Source organism: Jaculus jaculus, chromosome 7 (assembly GCF_020740685.1).
Source record: "Jaculus jaculus isolate mJacJac1 chromosome 7, mJacJac1.mat.Y.cur, whole genome shotgun sequence".
Classification (NCBI taxonomy): Eukaryota; Metazoa; Chordata; class Mammalia; order Rodentia; family Dipodidae; genus Jaculus; species Jaculus jaculus.
Window position 1 is genome coordinate 48,331,143 of NC_059108.1, and position 22,858 is coordinate 48,354,000.

At 38.2% G+C, this 22,858-nt stretch overlaps 1 protein-coding gene across 1 annotated transcript in view; it reads left to right on the forward strand.

Annotated features, from left to right (window-relative positions):
• The window catches only part of Ascc3 (activating signal cointegrator 1 complex subunit 3), a 380,520-nt gene that overhangs the window by 326,383 nt on the left and 31,279 nt on the right, over positions 1-22,858 (forward strand). Inside the window, exon 37 of the mRNA XM_045155316.1 lies at positions 7,155-7,379. Within this exon, the coding sequence (XP_045011251.1) occupies positions 7,155-7,379 (225 nt within the window). The remainder of the gene's footprint in view (positions 1-7,154; positions 7,380-22,858) is intronic.

The following is a 22,858-nucleotide window of genomic DNA, read 5'->3' on the forward strand; positions in this document are numbered from 1 at the left end:
AATTAAGTGTTCTCTCCCTCTCTCCTTCTCTCCTCCATCTCCCTCTTCCTCTCTTTATAGGAAGGGGCATTAATTATAGAATTGTACAATTAAATTTGATTTACATCATTGCATATTTGAGTTGGTGTTCTAAATTTAAGTAGATTCAATCTTTCATTTTTTATTTTAATTGAATTTTTCATATAATTCTTATCCTGTTTCCTCATACTTGAATCCTGGAAAGCCAATTCCATTTGTAACAGTAAAAGAGCAGAAGGAGTGGGATTTTACTAACAAGAACAATTTAACATGTCAGTAAATTTTTAGACTGCTGATCAGACTTAAATCTGATTTCTTTTCTTGTACCACCTCCAACCGTGTTTTATCACCATCTCTCGTTTTTCTTGCATGCGTATGCACCCATGCAACACCCCATGTGCTCACCTGCTGCACAGTCAGAGAGGTACTTAAGTGTCCTCCTCTATTCTTCCACCTCTGGGATCCCCACATGAGTGGCTTACAGAGGGGCCATGTCCAGCTGTTCATGTGGGTCCTGGGGATCTAACTCACAAGTGGTCTCTCGGGCTTTCATGGGAAGTGTTTTTAACCACTGAACCATGTCTCCAGCTCTTTTGTCCTCTTTTTAAGAGTACTTTGCATGCTTGACAGAAAGCCCTGCTCACTGATTGTTCTACCTTCTTTATTAGTGGAATCATCATTTTCTTCATCCCTGAGGTTTACAACTTAGGTTTTCCTTAACTGTTTTGTTTTTCTTCTGTCAATATGCCTACCTTATTTTCTTTTCCTAGAACACAAAGGATCTCTGTTCCTCTCCCAACAAATTTTTCTAAGCTTAGAACAAACACTGTCTTCTGGGAAGCTTTCCAGCTCTAACAGTCCTCTTCAGCACTCTTCTGATAACAGTACTTGATTCTACAGTTAATTTAAATCATGCATTTAAGTTTTTTTCCCAATATAATTTTCACTTCCTTGAATGGAAATAATGGGTTTTGTTTTTTGAACTAACTCCTGCCTTACCTGCTCTTTGGTTTTTCTTAAACCATTTGTCGAGGCAGGAGACATTAAGTAGACTTGCTGGTGAAGATGCAGATGGAACCTAGATAGGAGGCTGAGATAGGCTTGTCAACAGGTGACAGTGTTCCCATCCTGAAATTCACCTGAAACCCAAAAGTAATGTATAATTATTCTCTATTGGCAAATCACTTCAGACAAGGAAAAAAGCTAAAGTAGGGGTCTGGAGAGATGGCACTTGCCTGTGAAGCCTAAGGACCCTGGTTCAATTTCCCGGAACCTTCATAAGCTAGATGTACATGGTGGCACATGTATCTGGAGTTTGTTTGTGTTGGCTATTTTTTACAGCTGGAGAGATGGCTTAGCGATTAAGACACTTGCCTATGAAGCTAAGTTGGACCCATGCTACAGACTCCACCTTAGCCAGACACACTAAGGTTTAGCAAGGTTGCACATGCCTGCTAGGTGCACAAGCATCTGGAGTTTAGTGGCTGAGGCCCTGGCACACCAATTCTCTCTTACTTATTCGCTTTCACTGTCTCTCAAATAAATAAATAAATTGATTTTTTTAAAAAGCTAAAATAGCATACATAAAGAAGACCAAAGCTGGGTGTGGTGGCACACACCTTTAATCCCAGCAGTCAGGAGGCAGAGGTTGGAGGAGGATCATGCAGAGTTTGAGGCCATCCCTGAGACTACATAGTGAACTCCAGGTCAGCTATAACAAGGCCCTACCTTAAAAGACAAAAGAAAAAAATTAATTAGATAACTTACTAAATAATAGCATACACTTCTTACATAAAGAATCAGAAGGGTAGTGTAGAATGACCATGATATTTTGTCTATTTTAAAGCAAAATTTAAAGAGACTTAACATTTATTGGACTTAGTTAAACAGAATGTTACTAATAATATTCAAGATACTTTCTTCAGCCAGGTGTGGTGACACCTTTAATCCCAGCACTCGGGAGGCAGAGGTAGGAGGATCTCCATGAGTTCAAGGCCACCCTGAGACTCCATAGTGAATTCCAGGTCAGCCTGGGCTAGAGTAAGACCCTACCCTGAAAAAAGAAGAAAAAAGATACTTTCTTCAGCACACTGCAGTAAAATACTTAAAACTAATTTTAAACCATGTGTGGTGGCACACGCCTTTAATCCCAGCACTTGGGAGGCAGAGGTAGGGGGATCACCATGAGTTCGAGGCCACCCTGAGACTATGTAGTGAATTCCTGGTCAGCCTAAGCTAGAGTGAGACCTTATCTCGGGGAAAAAAAAAAAAAAAATCCTAACTTTACACACATTTTCCCATTCTTGTTGACTTATCTTTTTCCTCTACCCCAGTACTGAAATATCCCTAGGGCCCTCTTCACTTCTCCCTTCAAGCCAGCATTGACTTGTATGATTGAATGAATAATGTCTGACCCTGCTAAGGAGATTGTTTTTCCCAAGAGCCTGAAAATGGTGTGTGGTAGGTATGCAACAAATACTAACAGTTCATTTCATTCAATATTTTGAAGTAGGAATTTTCCTATCAATATCCTTTTTTATAAGGATATCACTGTCATCATTCCCGAATTTTTTAGTATTCCTACAGTATGTACTTGGCAAATAATAATGACACAGGTTTCCAAAATGTCAATCAAGCATTAAATTTTTATCATACATAGATATTCTTATAGATAGCAGGATACATATTAATAATGATACACAGTTAATAGAGTATGCCAGTTGTTTCACACTGTTGATTCCAAACAACAAAATCTGTAAGGGATCTGTCAACTCATTCAGTCTTACTTCATGGGAAAAAAATCCACCAGTATACCCCAAAGTTGTCATTTTCCCATGTATGAACTTTAACCCCCACCTCTCCCTCTCTGACTACCATGGGCAATTATCAGTCAGTTTTCCAACCTTATAGATTAGATTGTAATTTCTCAAGTACTATATAAATGAAATCCTACAGTATACACATTTTGAATAACGGAATCATTTTATAGGAATATATTCTGTTTCTAAAGGAACTCTCTGGAATAATAAGTTTAATAATATTGTTGGGGCAGAGTGGTGTGTAAATGTCAAGTAGACGTAAATAATGATCTTTAATTCTACTATACATACTTACTCACTTTTACCTCTTTTACCAATTGTTGAAAGGTATTAAATTTTCAGCTATATTTGTGACTTTTCAATTTTTCCGTGTTGTACCAATTTTTATTTATGTGTTTTGAAACTATGCTATTTAGGGAGTAAGTTTTCAAGAGTGTTACCTTCCTGTCTGATGGACTCCATTATCTTTATAAAAGATAACACATGGTGGTATTCTTTGTTCTGAAATCTAATGTGTTTGAAATTAGTATCACCACTGTGTTTCTCTTACTAGTAATGACCATAGTATATCTTTTCCTCCTTTCACTTTCAACATTACTCTGTATATTACATATGCAGTGTTGTGTCTTCTGTGTAAGCAACATATGGTTGCTATGAATTATTTATTATGCAGGAAATCTCTGACTTCAATTGTGGTTGTTTGGGCCATTTAATCTGAATGTGATTGATATAATTAGGTTTAAATGTATAATCTTGGCTTTTGGTTTTCCAGAGATCTTTACTAATTCTAGTATTAGGCTATGAAAAACATACTGTATATTCCACTTTTCTTCTTTGCTCCTTCTGTACTCCACTGAGGATTTTGATGGGCAACTTTTCTTACATGAGTTCTTATCTTTTCAGTTAGAATACTGGCCGTAACTTGAATTTTGCTATTTTTAGTGTTGACTTTAGGATCTGTAACTAATCATTCTACCTTCAAGTGACATGATCCTACCTTGTGAATCATAAAATCTTCAGTGTTTTGCCTTCATTTCTCCACTGCTAGGGATTGTGCTTTGGTGGCACCTATCTGACTATGGCATACAATACAAACTCTGAAATTTATTCCTTACTTTTGTTTAAAGCTTGTCATTCAATATTAAAATCATCAAACAAATCCTTAGATGTTTTCCATGTAATTACTATCTCTAATATTGCATATTCTTTTGTGCAAATGCTTATTTATTTATTTGAAAGAGAGAAAGAAATAGGCAGGCAGAGAGAGGGAGAATGGGTACACCAGGGCCTCCAACCACTGCAAACAAACTCCTGATGTGTGTTCCATCCTGAGCATCTGGTTTTTGTGGCTCCTGTGGAATCTAACCTAGGTCCTTTGGCTTTGCCAGCAAGCACTTTAAATGCTAAGCCATCTCCAGCCCTGCAAATGCCTATTTTTATCTTGTGTCGTTGTGTTCTTCTGAACAGGCCTACTGAATTATTTTCTGAGAAACAAGGTCTTACTACAATGCCCAGGCTGGCTCAAAACGCCTATTCTCAAACAATCCTCCTGACTCAGCTTCCCCACATGGCTGAGTCTACAGGCAAGGGCCACCACACTCAGCATCATATTTGAAGGATTATTTCCCACAGTGGTAATGTTCTAGGTTAATTCTTTGCTTTTTTCAGTACATTAAATAAATTTTCACTGTTGCCTCATTGTATGGGTTTGTATTGAAAATTTCTCATCAAAAGTACATTGTTCCTCTCTCCATAATGTGGTTTTTCCCTGGCTAATTTTCTCACTTTGTCTTTATCAGTGTTTGTGAACAATTTTATTGTAATGAATTAGAATTCGTACAGTTTTCTGCATTTGTCTTTGCTTGGGGCTCATTGTACTTCTGTTTTATTTGAATTCATAGCTCACATTAAAGTGGAAATTTCATAACCATTATTTCTGCCCTTCCTCCCCCAATACATGGTAGGTTATTTGAAACTATCTCATAGCATATTGGTGCTACATTCATTTTTAAATTTCTTTATTTTTGGCAATTTCTACTGATGTTTTAAGTTCACTAATCTTTTGTTTCTCAATGTGTCTTCTTCCAATGCATTTTTCATCTCAAGTATTATAGTGCTTGTCTCGGGATATTTGAGTCATCTCTTAACTACTGAAACTGTAAGATACAGTTATAATAATTGTTTTATTGGCACTGTTTGTTAGTTCTAAGGTCTTAGATTGCTCTAGATCAGTTTTTATTATTATTATTCTCCTCATTATAATCCTGTGTTCCTACTTTTTGTATTTTTGGTAACAGGTAGATGCCATACATTGCAAATTTCACCTTTTTTTAATTTTGTACACCTATAAATCTTATTGAACAGTATTCTAGAATCCAATTAACTTACTTGGAAGCATTTGTTTACTTTAGATCCTGGTTTTGTGGTTTGTAGAAAGGTCCCAAGTAGTACTCACTGCACAGCTAGTCATTCCCAGGTCCTAAGGTAAGACCATCTCTGTCCTGTACACTGTGAATTATGAGTGCATCTGCCCTAAGATGTAGAAGAATGGCTGCTGGCACTCTTTCAGTGATAGACACAGCCCCCGGTAACTGTGTCTGGACAATTAATTCTCCAACTTTGGGTAGTTTCCTCCCATGCGTGCTATTCAGTACTCTACTAAAGACTCAAAGGCCCCTCCTGCTGATCTCTGGAGCTCATGCCCATACATTCTCCCCTTTCTCATCACTGTGAGCCCTCTCCTCTGCTACTATTATGAACACGTTGGGCATCTTTATATCCTTGGACATTCAGCTTCATCTCAACTCAAGAGGGCTTCCAGATCCACTTGGATTCTGTCTTTCTGTAACATATCCTGGAAAGTCTCCATGTAGTAAGATGGGCAGTAGTAGGGCTCACATAGTTTGTTTTCCAAATCTGTGTTCCACTACTTTTTAATCAATTTCTTGTATGTACCTGTGGGGTACTGTTTTATATGTTTGCCCTTTCCATCTTAAATGCTATCAAATAATTTTTGAACATTAGCTCATCCAATTTATGTTATAGGTAATTTTATACCTACAACAATGGGCTGAATCACAAATAACTATGTATTTGGAAAGTAGGTTTATCTTTCAAAAGAAAATACTAAAAAACTATTTTTAATGAAATAAGTTTTCTAGTCAGATTAGTAGGTTTTAGTAGGGGAAGCCTCTACGTCAATCAGCAAATACTTAACTGAAGCTTCTAAAATAAAATATCTGAAGATAGCATTTAGTACATGGTTTTATTGTAACTGAATTCATTACAGTAAGTTCCAACTTAATGGTCCTGAACTTTACCCTTCACTCACCTCCCCAATCGTATTTCCCCTTCCTCCACCTTTGCCTTCTTTCTTCTATAACTTTTTTTTTTTTTTTTGGTTTTTCGAGGTAGGGTCTCACTCTGGTCCAGGCTGACCTGGAATTAACTCTGTAGTCTCAGGGTGGCCTCAAACTCATGGCGATCCTCCTACCTCTGCCTCCCAAGTGCTGGGATTAAAGGAGTGCGCCACCGCGCCCAGCTTCTTCTATAACTTTTTACATAAATCTTTGTGTGATCCTGAGACCAAAATGGTTATCTCTAATTGTCGGTCTCTTAAGCACTCTCTGCATACCATATCATAGCATTTATGCCACATTAAAGATTGTTTACCCACATTCCTTCTTGGGCTCCCAGACACTGGTTCCTTCTTATTAGATTATGCAATACCTACTAGGTCCTATGTTATGTAAGTTGGTTGTTCATAAGCAAGTGAGTATTCATGAACTTAAATGTATTCTATATTACTAACTTTTACTTGTATTTTAATGATAGTACTGAACAAAGCAGAAGTTAAAGTGATAGATTTTTTTTTCAGTTTCTATAAACTATGTTTTAACAGTCATTAGATAAAGTTAAGAAGCATATTAGTTACAGCTAGAGATGTACTCAGTGGTAGAGTGCTTTCTTGGAGTGTGTGAGACCCTGAGTTTGATCTCCAGAACCACTAAAAAAATCTACAAGTACTGTGTTAATGATTGTATTTGTGATCTAACACATGTATGTTTTTGTCCTAATCTAGTAGACATGTATATGGTTGTTCTGATCAAGTAGACCTACATGTGGATGTTCTGATCCAGTAGACATGTGCATGTGTTGTTTGGATGTAATAGACATGTATGTGGTTATTTTGATTTAATAGACATGTATGTTATTCTGATCAAGTAGACATGTATGTGGTGGCTCTCACAGTAGGCATGTCAACATGTGTGGGCTATTCTGATCTAGCAGACATGTATATAATTATTGTTTTTTCAGGATGCAGAAGAATACACAGACCTGCCAGTGAGACACAATGAAGACCATATGAACAGTGAACTGGCAAAATGTCTTCCTATTGAATCAAATCCTCACTCATTTGACAGCCCTCACACCAAAGCACACCTGCTGCTACAGGCTCATCTCAGCCGAGCAATGCTTCCCTGCCCAGATTATGACACTGATACAAAAACTGTCTTGGACCAAGCTCTCAGAGTTTGTCAGGTATGGAAGTCTTCCTGATATACCCACATTGTCTTCCATCTAAAATGTTTCTGTTATAGCATTGTTAAGAAACACATGGAAAACCAAATCGAATTTCCAAAGCAAATATAAATACACTAAGATACTAGTTTCAGTCACCCATTCAACTGAAAGGAATTGAAGACAACATACATCCAAGTACTTTGGTATGCACTAAACGTAGAGTAAACAAGACAGAAGAGTCCTTTTTACTCAAGATGGCAAAGACTGTCAGGCATGAGGGCACCTACCTTTAATCCCAGCACTCAGGAGGCAAAGGTAGGAAGATTGTTATGAGTTAAAGGCCAGCCTAGACTAGAGCAAGACCCTACCTGGAAGAAAAAAAAGTCAAAGACTGACAATACACTGCCATGCCTGCTATTAAGATTTTTATTTTTATTTTTATTTTTATTTTTATGGCTTTTTGAGGTAGAGTCTCACTCTAGCCCAGGCTGACCTCAGAGTGGCTTTGAATTCATGGTGATCATCTTACCTCTGCCTCCCTAGTGCTGGGATTAAAGGCGTGCACTACCATGCCTGGCTAAGAACTTCTTTTTTTTTTTTTAATTTAAAAATATTATACTTTTAGGGCTGGAGGGATGGCTTAATCGTTAAGATATTTGCCTGTGAAGCCTAAAGACCCAGGTTCAAATCCCCAGTACCCACATAAGCCAGATCATTAGGGGGCTCATGCGGCTGGAGTTCGTTTGCAGTGGCTAGATACCCTGGCATGCTCATTCCCTCTATCTGCCTCTGTGTCTCTCAAAATGGATAAATAATAAAATTTATTTTAAAAAAAGATTATGTATTTAAAGGTACAGTAAGTCTGTCTGTGGAGATATGAGTAAAAGGGTATTTCTTAGGGCATTATTCAGGTTTTTTTTTTTAACATTTATTTATTTAAGAAAGAATGAATGGTCCAGGCGCGGTAGTACATGCCTTGAATCCCAGCACTCAGGAAGCAGAGGTAGGAGGATCGTCATGAGTTCAAGGCTACCCTGAGACTACATAGTGAATTCCAGGTCATCCTGAGCTAGAGTGAAACTCACCTCAAAAAAAAAAAAAAAAAAGGAAGGAAGGAAGGACAAGCATGTCAATCCCTTTGCTGCTGCAAAAACTTCCAGATATGTGCAATACTTTGCATACCTGGCTTGACATGGGTCCTTGGTAATTGAACTTAAAGGTTTTTCAAGCAAGTGCCTTTAACTGATGATCCACCTCCCCAGCCCACATTATTCAAAGCTATCTATGTTCACAAAATATTAAAAGTCCCAATATCATAAAACAAGCAATGTGTGTCAGAAAAGGTCAGAGAGTTCCTGATACAGCAATAGTAAGTGACTTCCAGGACCTCACTCTCATCTTTAGATGGGTCTTCCAAACTGTAAGTCAACAAGAAAGTTTGAAGTTAAACTATACTATTGACCAAATGGGTCTAACAGACACATAAAGAATATTTCTTCTAACATGTTTCTCAGGAACCAATGGAACCTCTCTAACATAGACCACACTCTAGGCCATAAAAGAAGTCTTAACAAATACAACAGAATCAAAATATTCTCTCATATCCTATGAAAACATAATGGAATAAAACTAGAACTCTATGACAAGAGAAATGATAGCACAAACCACACAAATACATGGAGACTACATGATGCACTTAAGTAACCAACATGTCATTAAAAAAAAATCAGGGAAAATTTTTTGTTAATAATTTGTATACATATACATTATGTTTTTTATCATAACCCCCTCCAGTTTCCCTCTCTTGCTCCCCCATTTGTGTCTTCATTCTAACTGGTTCCCCTTAAATTTTAATGTCTTTTTTTCTGTTGGTTTTTATAGCTTGTTTTTCTTTTTGGTCCTCTTCCACCACCCATGATGGAATGTTGATGGGTCTAATATTGTGCAGGTTTTGTGCTGTTAGCAGTAGTTGGTGTGAGGTCAAGAATGCAACAGCTGGAGCTGGAGATATGTTTTAGCAGTTAAGGTACTGGCCTGCAAAGCCAAAGGCCCAGGTTCACGTCTCCAGAGCCCATGTAAGCCAGATGCACAAAGGGGCACATGTGGCTGGAGTTCATTTGCAGTGACTAAAAGCCCAGGCATGCCCATTTTCTCTCCATCCATCTCTCTCTCTCTCTTTCTCTCTCTCTCTCTCTCTTCCTTCCCTCTTCTGCATGCTCTCTCTCTTTCAAACAAATAAAAATAGAATGCAACAGCTGTGTTAGAGGGATGGCTTAGTGCAAAGCCAAAAAAACCCCAAAATCACATAAGCCAGATGCACAAGGTGGCACATGTGTCTGGAGTTCATTTTCAGTGGCTGGAGGCCCTGGCATGCCCATTTTTTTTCTGTGCCCCACCCCTATCACCAACTCTTTCTCAAACAAGTAAATTAATTAAGTAAAATAAAATAAAGAATGCAACATCCTCTTCATATTCAGAAGACATCATTCCAAAGCACATCTCCCCATCTTCAGGCTCCTACATATTTTTCCTCTCCTCTTCCACAATGTTGCCTGAGGCTTTGGAAAGGGATGATGCAGATGTCTCTGTAGCACTGAGCACTCACCATTCACTTATTTTAAGTGCTTAGATAAGTTTTAGATCTACCCAGTTGTCACCACCATCTACAAAAAGAAGTTTCTCTGATCAAAAATGAGAACAACACTAATCTATAAGAATAAACTTAAACATTTAAAAGGACATTGACAGGTACAATCTACTCATCTAGCCAAATAAGAGTAGTACCTTCCCTTCAGGGTCCTATAACCTTCATAGCCATAGGCTTTTAAGTAGGGTTTCAGTAGCAGGAATGAGTTCCCTTCTATGGAGCAGGCCTTAAATCCAGTCAGAGAACCATTGGATAGCCCCATTAACAGTCATACCACTATTGGATTAGTGGGTACAGCTTGCTTGGCTGGTTGGTTGTTAGGCACACAGGGTCCACTGCTATATAAGACTGTTCAGTTTTCTCCCCCAGCAGCTCATATAGCACTATAACAGCTAGCTAAAGTCTTAGAGTCAAATAAAAACTAAATACAATTGGGCATGGTAGCATAGGCCTTTAATCCCAGTGCTCAGGAGGCAGGCAGGGGTAGGTGGATTGGCATGAGTTCAAGACAAGGTGAGGACTATAAAGTGAGTTCCAGGTAAGCCTGGACTAGAGTGAGATCATACCTCAAAGTAGAAAATAAATGAAAGCCTAAATGCCTGTGTTGTTGGAATACAACTCAGGCAGTTCTAGGAAGGAAGTCTGTAGCTATAAATGCTTAATTTTAAAGAATATTCAGGTATCCCAAGTAAGTAACCCAAAGATGCACTTCTTAGGAAAACATAAACAAGTCAACCCCCAAAGCAGGTAACACCAAGAAATTACAAAGATCAGATCAGAAGGGTTTGGGAGATTGTTTAGTGGTTAGCCTCTTCCTTGTGAAGCCCAAGGACCAAGATTCAATACCCCAGTACCCACGTGAACAAATGCACAAAGTAATACATGTGTCTGGAGTTCATTTGCAGTAGCTAGAGGCCCTGGTGTGCTCGTTCTCTTCTTCTCTCTCTTCCCCCCTCCGTCCCTTCCCCCCCCCCTTTCAAATAAATAAAAAATATTTTTTAAAAATCACATTAGAAAAGACCAAACAAAAAAGCACAAAACATGGAATCAGGACTGGAGAGATGACTCAGTGGTTAGGGCACTTGACTGCAAAGCCTAAAGACCCAGGTTAAATTCTCCAGGTCCCACATAAGCCAGAGGCACAAGGTGACACATGCGTCTAAGCATTTTGTTTGTAGTGGCTAGAGGCCTTTGCATACTGATTCCCGATTCCCTCTCCTCTTTCTCTCTCCCCTTCTCTCTCTGTCTCAAATTAAAAAAAAAAAAAAAAAAAAAGGAATCAATCAGAGTTGGTGCTTTGAAAAAACATTAAAAATTCTAAAACACCTAGCCAAACTAACCAAAAGAAAATAAAGATGAAATCATTCTCCTTAATAACTGACTGCTACTCCTATAACACATTACACACAACCCCATGGAGAATACCAGCAACCCCAATGAGGAGGGCCCCCAGTGGAACAGGGGCAGAGAGAAGTGAAAAGATTGTACAGATACATGGTATACACATACAAAGTACGTTCTTAATAAAAAAAAAAAAATTAGAGGTGAAAACTGGAGATTGCAGAAGATTCCAGTGAAGTCCACAGTATCATTAAGAAATACTTTCACGAGCTAAAGGGATGGCTTAGCACTTAAGGCATTTGCCTGCAAAGCCAAACAACCCAGGTTTGATTCCCCAGAACCCCATTATTAGCCAGATGCACAGGAGGTGCAGGCGTCTGGAATTTTCTGCAGTGGCTGGAGGCCCTGACACGCCCATTCTCTCTCTCTCTTGCTCTCCCTCCCTTCCCCCAACTTTCTCTGTTAAATAAATAAATAAGCAAGTGAATAAAAAGAAAAGAAATACTTTCAGGGCTCGAGAAATTGCTCAGTGGTTAAGACACTTGCCTGCAAGGCCTAATGATCTGGGTTCATTTGCCCAGTCCTTATGTAAAGCCAGATGCCCAAAGTGGTGCATGTATCTGTAGTTCATTTGCAGTGGCTGCAGGCCCTGGCACACTCTCTTCTCTGTCTTTCTCCAAAAGGATGGAAATTTAGAAGGAATAGATAAATCCCTACAAAATTAAGACTGTATTTTAAAAATATAACAAGCAATGAGATTGAAACATTAATAAAAAGTCTCCCAATAAAGAAAAGACTAGGACTGGATGGATTCACTGTCATACTTTTAAGAAAGCTCTAAAACCAGTTCTTCTAATTGTCAAATAAAATGCCAGGGGGGAGGAAGCTCTGCTAAGTGCCTACAAAGCCAGCATTACCCTGATACCAAAAACTAATAAAAGCACAGCAACCAAAAGCTACACACCAACTTCTGATGAACATAGATAAAAGTATTTTCAATAAAAGCATTACAAACTGAATTCACAAACACATTAAGAAAAGCATACACCATGACCAACTTGTTTTTATTGCAGAGGTTCAAGAATGTCTCAGCACAGGTAAATCAATAGATGAAATATATAGCATATAAATAGACTTAAGGAGAGAAATCACATGTTCATCTCAATATATGCAGAAACAGAAACAGTCTTTAAGAAAGTTCAACACCCCTTTGTGATGAAAGCTCTAGATAAACTAAGGACTTTATGTTCAGAGAAGTTGGCTTCTTAAATGTGATTTGTTGGCATAATACATACTGAAAAGAAATGGAGACTGTGGGATTTTTATTCTTCTTCCTTTCTGTGAAGCTCCCTATGTCTTCTAAATAAAATTCTGTTAAATATAATACTAAAGCCAAATAGCCAAGTGTATAAGAACACATGTTTAAATCTTAGTTACTCCAGATATCTCCTGTATGTTATTTATAGCAACACTTCCCAGTAACCAAGCAGCTTACTCATGTATTAAGTAAAAAGAGAAACTATTGTTCATAGACCCCACTCTAAGCTGCAAACCAGAGGGCTGGTGACTCCAGAATTTAATTGTAGTGCCAATTTGCCTGGGATATTTTGGGATCATTTATTTCAGAAGTGTTAAAGGCCAGAGTTGCCCTTCAGCTAGTGTTATCAAATCTATGGCCTATATTTTAATTGTTCAAGACATGTTTTTGTATTTTAAGACTTACCTTAAAGAATTTTAGCACTAATAACACTCTTTTATTATTAATTTTATACTGGCATACAAATTATTTGGTTTTATTAAGTATTTTATTTATTTATTTATTTGTCTGTTTGTTTATTTGCAATTAGAGACACATAGAGTGAGAGAGAATCGGCACACCAGGGTCTCTAGCCACTGCAGACAAACTCCAGATGCATGCACCACCTTGTGCATCTGACTTTCATGGGTCCTGGGAAATCTAACCTGAGTCTTTAGGCTACACAGGCAAGTGCCTTAAGTACTAAGCCATCTCTCCTGCTCTTCATTTAGTATTTTCAGAACAGTTTTTTGTTTCCTTTACCTCCTGTTTCCCCCATAATCCCCCTGAGAGTCCTCCAAAATAGCCTCCTTTCCACTTTCATACTAAATGTTTCCTTTTTGTTGCCTTTTTGTCCTCTTCCCCTGCCTCCTTATCTCTTGTTACCCTCTTGTGATTTTATCTCTTGAATCATAGCCTGTAGTCACTCCCACATCCTCCTATTTACATCCATCCAACCATAAAGGCATAGGATCCACATACAAGAAAAAAACATGTAATTTTTGTCCTTCAGAGATTCAGTTGCTTCACTTAGTACAGTGTTTTCAAACTCCATCCATTTTCTTGAAAATTTCATAACTTCATTTTTCTTTACAGCTGGAAACCACTATTGTGTATGTCTACACATTTTCTTTACCTAGTAATCAGTTAATGGACAACTAGATGAATTCCGTTTCCTAGCTATGTGAATAAACACACAATGAACATAGATAAGCAAGTATCTCTGTGGTAGGATATAGAGTCCTTTGGGTAGAATATAGAGTCCCAGGAGTGATATATCTATATCATATAATTCTTGCTAATGTTAGTCTACAACACAACACACACTGTCACACCCAAGGAAATGTTAATAAAGGTCTCTAGAAATATATGATTCAAAGTTTTAATTGCAATTTGTATGTATGGAATACAAAATTGCTGCAGCATGTTTGGAGAACTGCATACCACCCCTACACCCATTACCTCCTACCAAAGACATTACAATTACTAGTTACTGTGGCACATAAGACAGACCATCATAACCACAATAGTGGAGGTAAATATTCATTAGGGCTTTCTTTGTATCCAGCCCTGTTGTCATTGCTTTGCATTATATTGACATGTTTGCTTTTGTAGTCTAATGATATAGTACAATCATTTTTTTCACTTTATAAAAGAAGACTAACTGAAAACCATATGAGAAAGTAGGCACTACCTTTGGCAAAGGCTGGCTATACTGTAACAGTATACTCTTATATTGATGCAGGATTTGGGGGTTCAGGAGGGGTCTCCCAAGTTTATGAACCCAAATTTTGAGCCCTGTTTTATTTTTAACAAAAAATTGATAAAATGAACTAAAGGAAGATAAATTATGAGTTATTAAATTTATTTAGGGAAAAACCACAAATTGTTTTATTTAAAGAAGTTAGAGACTTACAGGTAAGATGGCACCATAGCAGCCATGCCAAAGTACCCTAGGGAGGGAAATAAGGAGAAAAACAGCAAAATACACTATTCTACCAAAAAGTGAAGTTGTATGATATTATCAACCACAGCAGAGAAGGAGAGACTAAGATCTTCCAGAAAGGAGGAAACCAGCCAGAATCCTGCTTTGGTGCCAGTGGCCCCAGTATGTGTACCTACCCACTTGACGTATAGCTGTAGGAGCAGAAATCAGGTGGAGGGGTTTCCCACTCACATGAGCCTCCTTAAAGTCAAGACACCCAAAGGAGAAGACAGCAGGGAACAGCTAAGCAGCTGTTGAAGGAAAACACAAATGGTACCAGCTGAGCAACTCTGGTACAACTCCAGGCATCTTGCACAGCCTCCAATCCCCCAATTGTCAGGGCTGTGTACTGGAGAAGTCATTCGACATTGGTCCGCCTGCTGGGCATCCAGCACAGCCAATCAAAACACTAGATCCACAGGGCAACAGAGAAGGATCAAGGTCAGCTCTCAGCATTGGTGAGATTGGAAGCCATCCCAAAAGATAGCAGGGCCTACTTACACAAAGGCAGGTACAGGCTTGTACTGGAAGGGCTAATCTCACTTTAGATATCAGGGCAGATTGTGTGTTACATATTCTTGGTTGGCTTTACCATTCTCAAATAAACTGTATTTTGGAGTTGACTGTTGTTGCCTTTGATGTTCCCTTATTCATTGTTTTTTTCTGCTGTCATTACTGGGGGCAGAGTCTGACTTGGCCCCAGGCTGACCTGGAAGCCATTTTAGACCAGAAATCTCAACTTCACAGTTGATAGGATTAAGGCTGTGGAGAAACAAACACCTTTAGGGACTTTGGATCTGTTAGATTATCTGTTTGTTTTAATCCCCACTACTGCATAAATACTCTGTCCTTTTTGGATTGAATATGTATATTGCTCAGTTGAATTTTAGAATTTGCCAAAAAATTGCTCCATCCAGTATTCTAGAATACTTGAATAGCAGGCAGAGTCAACACCAAGGATCACTTCTGCTATTTCTCATGGAGTATAAGAGCTACACTTGGCAGGTTAAACTTTTACCCTAAAGATATATAAAGTTAGATTTACATGTCTAAGAACACTGCAGATAATGAGAAAGCCCAAGCATCAAATTAACTCAAGATGTAGAAATCTCTACATTATTATACAAAAAACACAAAAAGTCAAGACAATACAGTCCCACCAAAAACTGTAAATCCATCAAAAATGGCTCCAGTGAGACTGTTTTAGATGAAATGCCTGACAAATATTTCAAATAAATAATTACATCTATACTCAAAGAAATCAAAGAAGCAAACAAACTTCTGAAGAAGAACACAGGAAACCAACCTAGTGAAATAAGGTCAATGCAAGACATGAGTAAGGAATGAAAAATAATGAAAACAGACCAATCAGAAATGAAAAACAGAGTAAGTCAAACAGAAAACTCTGTAGGAAGTCTCACTAATACACTGGATCAAGGAAAGGAGAGAATATGGAAACTAGAAGACAGATCTAATACAGTCCAACAGGAGAAAGACAAACAAATAGGAAGATATGAGGAGGAATTTGAAGACATTTAGGACACTGAAAAGAGATTAAACATAAGAATTCAGGGCATAGTAGAAGGAGAAGAGTTTCACTCCAAAGGCATAGCAGGTATTTTCAACAAAATCATAGAAGAAAACTTCCCCCAAATAGGGAAAATGATGCCAACACAGACACCAGACACAGGAAGCCTTTAGAATGCCAAACAGACAAAATCAGGAAAGAGCCTCTCACCATCATATTATAATTACACTACAAAACAAACAAACCAAAGAAAATATCTTGAAAGCAGTTACAAAGAAAAAAGAAAGATACATAAAAAGGCAATCCCATCAGGACTACAATAGATTACTCAACACAAATTTTTTTTTAGTTCATTTTTTTTATTTTTTATTTTTATTAGTTTACTATTCAGCAAATACAGGCAGTTTGGTACCATTATTAGGCTCATCCATGACCTACCCCTTCCCAATGGCCCCTCCTTGTTAATGTATATGGGTCGAGCATTGTGGATTTAGCCCACAGTTATTGGCACAATAAATGTCTCTGCATATCATGACCCAGCATGTGGCTCTGACATTCTTTCGGCCCCCTCTTCCACAAAATTTCCCTGAGCCATGTTGGGTTCATTTTTGGTCTGCTTCAGTGATGAGGTGTTGGGGGCCTCTGAGGCTCTGGCTCTCTGATTTGGTAGGAGTTGATTTTTCTCTGTGTTGGTCTTCTTCCCCCTTGTGCTGGTATCTGGTTCATCAGGAAAACAGCACCCTTGCTTGTTTCGCCAATTTTCCTTAGTTTCAGTCAGGGCCCTTTTGAGGTATGATGGGATAGCTGTCTCCTTAGGATCGATCTGCATCTATCTGAAAAAGAGAAGCAGATTCTCCAACGGAGAGTAAGTTACCACCAGGACAAATGAGATAACCCTTACTTTTTTTATAGAGAGTCTAATAGGTGTAGGCCCTCTTGTAGCCCATAATTGACGATAGTTTGATATTGGAAAGTGGGCTTATGTTTGGGTATGGTTCTGACTTGTTTCCCTGCTCCAGCTATGGGTCTTGTACCACTGAGGGGATCAGTTAGCCAAATCAAGAGCAGTTGGTTCCCCACCATGGCTGTGTGCCACTATTGCACTTGTGTGGGCATCACAACAGGTTATTTGTTGCTAAGTAGGTTAGACCATGATCAACACAAATTAAAAAAAAAGTATTCTAAATTCTGAAAGATAGCAACTGTCAACCAAGATTACTTTACCTACCAAAGCTATTCATCCAGATAGGTGGAGAAATAAGGACATTCCACAACAAAAACAGGCTAAAAGAACATGTGAACACTAAACCAGCTCTATAAAAATTACTTGAAAGGTTCATCCATGCAGAAGAAAAAGAAAAGCACGTACATAAAGAACCAGAAAAAAATAAACCATACTCAAATATTAATGCAAGAGATTAAAGGAACCAGAAGAACTACAAAACAAGATGAACGACAAGAATAAAGACACACCTTTCAATAATAACTCTTAATATCAACGGCCTGAGTGCCCCCACCAGAAGACACAGGTTTGCAGACTAGATTAAAAACCAGGATCCTTCTATTTGTTGCCTCCAAGAAAACCACTTTTCCAAAAAAGGCAAATACTATCTTAGGGTGCAAATTTGGAAAAATGGTATTTCAAGGAACTGGGCCTAGAAAACAAGCAGGTGTCCCTATCCTAATATCTGGCAGGGTAGACTTCAAAACAGCATTAGTGAGGAAACATAAAGATCACTTTATATTGATTGAAGGAACACTCCACAGGAGAACATTACAATCCTAAACATATATGCACCTAACATGGGGCCTCCAATTTCATCATACAGGCACTATTAGAATTAAGGTTATAGATAACACCAAATACACTTACAGTGGGTGACTTGAACAACCCGTTCTCATCAATTGACAGGTTATTCCAGCAAGAAATAAACAGAGAAGTGTCTCAGAACAAGTGAACCTAACAGATATCTACAGCACATTTCACCCAATGCTGTAGAATACACATTCTTTTCAGTAGTATATGGAACATTCTCTTAAATAGATCATATATTAAACACAAAGCAAATCTTAACAAATACAGGAATACTAAAATAATTCCTTGAACTCTATCTGATCATAATAGGATTAAGCTACAAATCAACAGCAAGAAAAGCTACAGAGCACACACAAAATCATGGAAGTTAAACAATATACTACTAAATGATGAATGGGAAGAAATAATAAGGATTAGGGCCAGGCATGGTGACGCACGCCTTTAATCCCAGCACTGCGGAGGCAGAGGTAGGAGGATCGCCATTAGTTCAAGGCCACCCTGAGACTCCATAGTGAATTCCAGGTCAGCCTGGGCTAGAGTGAGACCCTACCTTGAAAAAACAAAAAAAAAAAAAAATTAATAAATAAGTAAGGATTAGGGCAGAAATTAATGAAATAGAAACCAAAACAAAACAAAACAACGATCCAAAGAATCAATGAAACAAAGACTTGGTTGTTTGAAAGGATAAACAGGATTGATAAACCCTTAGCAAATCTGACCAAAAGAGAGAAAAGACACAAATTAATATAATAATATAATTAGAGAAGAAAAAGGCACCATTACAACAGATATCAAAGAAATTCAGAAGACCATAAGGACATATTTTAAGAACATATGCCCAAGTATATTTGAAAGTCTGAAAGAAATAATTTCCTAGCTTTATATGACCTATTAATATTAAATCAAATTGAGATTAAACACTTAAATAAGCCTGTAACAAGTACAGAGATCCAAGCAGTTATTTTAAAAAGAAAAAATCTCCCAACTAAAAGAAGTTCAGGCCTAGATGAATGCACTGGTGAGTTTTACCAGATCTTTGTGAAAGAACTAATACCAATGCTTCTCAAACTTTTCCATAAAATATAAAAGGAATTGTACCAAACTCCTTCTAAAATCCAGCATCACTCTGATACAAAAACTAGACAAAGACAGAACCAAAAAAAAGAAAAGAAAAGAAATTTATAGACCAATGAACATAGTTGCAAAAATTCTCAAGATACTGGCAAACAATGCAAAAATATATCAAAAAGATCAGTCAGCCCGAACAAGTAGGCTTTATCCCAGAGATGAAGGAATGGTTCAGCATATGCAAATCGATAAATATAATATACTATATAAATAGACTGAAGGATAAAAATCACACGATCATCTCAATAGATGCATAGAAGGAACATATCTGAACATAATAAAAGCTATTTATGACAAACCTTCAGCCAACATAATATTAAGTGGGGAAAAACTGGAAACATTTCCACTAAATACAGGAAGAAGACAGGCGTGTCCACTGTCTCCACTTCTATTTACTATACTACTGGAAGTCTTAGCTATCACAATAAGGCAAGAGACACACATGAAAGGGATGTTATTGGAAAGGAAGAAATCAAATTATCATTATTCGCAGATGATATGATTCTATACATAAAGGACCTAAAGACTACCAGCAAACTGTTAGAGCTGATAAATACTTTTAGCAATGTAGCAGTATACAAAATAAACACACAGGAATCAGTAGCCTCCCTATATACTAAAAACTGATATGCTGAGAATCAATCAGGGAATCACTTCCACTCACAGTTGCCTGAAAAAATAATAAGGGGCTAATGAGATGGATTAGAGGTTAAGTGCTTGCCTGTGAAACCTAAGGCCCCCAGTTCGAGGCTTGATTCCCTAGTACCCACGTAAGCCAGATGCACAAGGTGGCACATGCATCTGGAGTTCATTTTCAGTGGCTGGAGGCCTTTCTCTGTCTCTCTCAAATAAATAAATAAAAATAAACAAAATTTAAAAAATAATAATAGGTAAAGTACCTTGGAATAAACCTAACCAAGGACGTGAAGGATCTCTACAAAGAAAACTTTAAAACTCTCAAGACAGAAATTGCACAAGACATAAGGAAATGTTAAGACACCCCGTGCTCTTACATTGGAAGCATCAATATTGTGAAAATGTCAATCTTACCAAAAGCAGTCTATACATTTAATGCAATCCCCATCAAAATTCCAATGGCATTTTTCATGGAAATAAATAAACAATCCTATTTGGTAGCCCCCCCCCCAAAAAAAACGTTGACTATCCTAACAGTTTTGAGCAACAAAGATAAGGCTGGTGCTATCACTATACCTGATTTTAACCTATACTGCAGAGCCATAGTAACAAAAACAGCATGGTACTGGCAGAAAAAAACAGACACATAGATCAGTGAAATAGAATAAAGGACACAGATATAAATCAGGGCAGCTACAGCCTCCTGATCTTTGACAAAAATGCCAAAAATGGGCTGGAGAGATGACTTAGCAGTCGAGGCACTTGCCTGCTAAGGACCCATACTCAACTCTCCAGATCCCACATAAGCCAGTTGCACAAAGTTGAGACAAGCACAAGGTTGCACATGCCCACTAGTTGGCACAAGCTTCTGGAGTTCAGTTGCACTGGCTGAGGCCCTGGCATGCCAGTTCTATCTTTGAGTGTCTCTCTCTCGCTCCCCCCTACTCTCTCTCTTTCTCTCTCTAAAAATTAAGAATGCTAAGAAATACTCAACAAATGGTGCTGGGAAAACTGGATATCTATATTTAGAATGATGAAAATAGATCCTTATCTCTCTCCTTGCACAAGAATTAAGTCTACATGGATTAAAGACCTCAATATCAGACCCAAAACTCTAAAACTACTGGAGGAAAAAGTAGGGAAACCCTTCAACATATTGGCATTGGCAAAAACTCCCTGAATGTAACTCCAGTTGCTCAGGAAATAAAACCACTAATCAGCCACTAGGATTTCATGAAATGATAAATCTTTTATGCAGCAAAAGACACTGTGAATAAAGCAAAGAGGCAACCTACAGAATGGGAGAAAAGTCTTTGCCAGATATACATGATGTGACAGATGATTAATATCCAGGATATACAAAGAACTCAAAAAGCTAAATAATAAGAATTCAAACAACTCAATTAAAAAAATGGGCTATGGAACTTAAATAGAGAGTTCTCAATAGAAGAAATACAGATGGCATATAAATATCTTAAAAAGTGTTATCATTAGCCGTCAGGGAAATGAAAATTAAATCTACTTTGAGATTTCATCTCACTCCTATCAGAATGGCTACCATTAGGAAGCAAATGACAATGCTGACAAGGGTAAAGAAAAAGGGGAACCCTGATTCAGGCCTTATAGAAATCAGTATTGAGGTTCCTGAAACACCTAAAAATAGATTTACCATATGACCCAGGTATACCACTCTTAGGCATATATACCCAGGACTCATCACAATACCTTAGAGATACTTGCACATCCATGTTTATTGTCACTCCATTCACAGTAGCTAGGAAATTGAACCAGCATAGATAGATCCTTCAACTGATGAGTAGATAATGAAGATGTGGTACATTCATAAAATGGAATTTTATTCAGTGGTAAAGAAAAAATGAAATTAGCAGGGAAATGGATGGGCCTGGAAAGGACTATACTTAGTGAGATAACCCAGGTCCAGAAAGCCTAGCACCGCATGTTCTCTCTCATATGTGGATCCTAACTACAAATGTTTGGACTTGTATGTAAATTGGAATAAAACTCATTAGCAGAGGCCAGTGAACTAGAAAGGGGCTATAAGGCAGGAAAGAGAGGGAGGACTTAAAAGGATAGTATTATATATATATAAGTAAAAGAACAGATTACTGGGGGTGGAAAGGCCTAAGTGAGGTCAGGGGAAGAGACTAAGTAAAAGAATGGTGGGGGAAGGGTTAATCAAAATCTAAGAGGGAGGGCTGGAGTTAAGGAGTCTGCCTGCAAAGTCAAAGGATCCAGATTCGACTCTGCAGACTCCATATAAGCCACATGCACAAGTGGGTACACACATCTGAAGTTTGTTTACAGTGGTTGGAGGCCCTGACATACCCATATTCTCTCTCTCCCTCCCTCTTTCTCAAATAAGTAAATAAAATATATTAAAAAGTGAGTGATGGAGTCACTCACAAAACTATTAGAGCTACTTTTTTGGACAATTGCATATATGAAGCCATAGATTGTTACTAGAAAATTTTCAGTGCCAGGGATGGGTTACCTTCCAGTGAGTTGCTGGCTAGGGAGGTCCCTTATGCCCCCGAAACATTACAGGCCATTGCCCAGGCTCTCCACTCCCCACTAGGAATAGACAGTAAGTCCCTACTGCTGAAGACTCCACATGCTTGGCCTGCAAGGTCTCTGAGAAATCTTGCCGGAGCTGAGCTGCAATCCTATGTGTAGACCAGCTGACAGAAAGCTGGAAGAAGCTACACTGCATGCAGCTCCGTGGGAGAGAGAAGAGTTCTCGGTGGAAATAAACAACACTGGACACTGCAAGCTTTAAGTTTGGCCAGCCAGGCCAAATGAGCTAGTTGGTTCAGTTGTGCCATGTCTGTTATGAGGAAACCAGCTGCTCTCTAATTGGACTGGAGAACCGCTCCACTAAAGGGAATACATGCCTGATACTGAAACCTATGACAGAGGACATCATGAGCCCTAGGGGTATAATGTCTGCTGGTATTTGGCTAAACGTGTATACTATGCTCACCAAACTGCCCATAAACAATTTTCTTAATGTTCATACCCATATATTGATGATGCTCTCATTTTTTGTTAGAGAAGCTTCTTTTTTCAGATGGTGGTGACCTCTGTGATGACTCAAAAAAT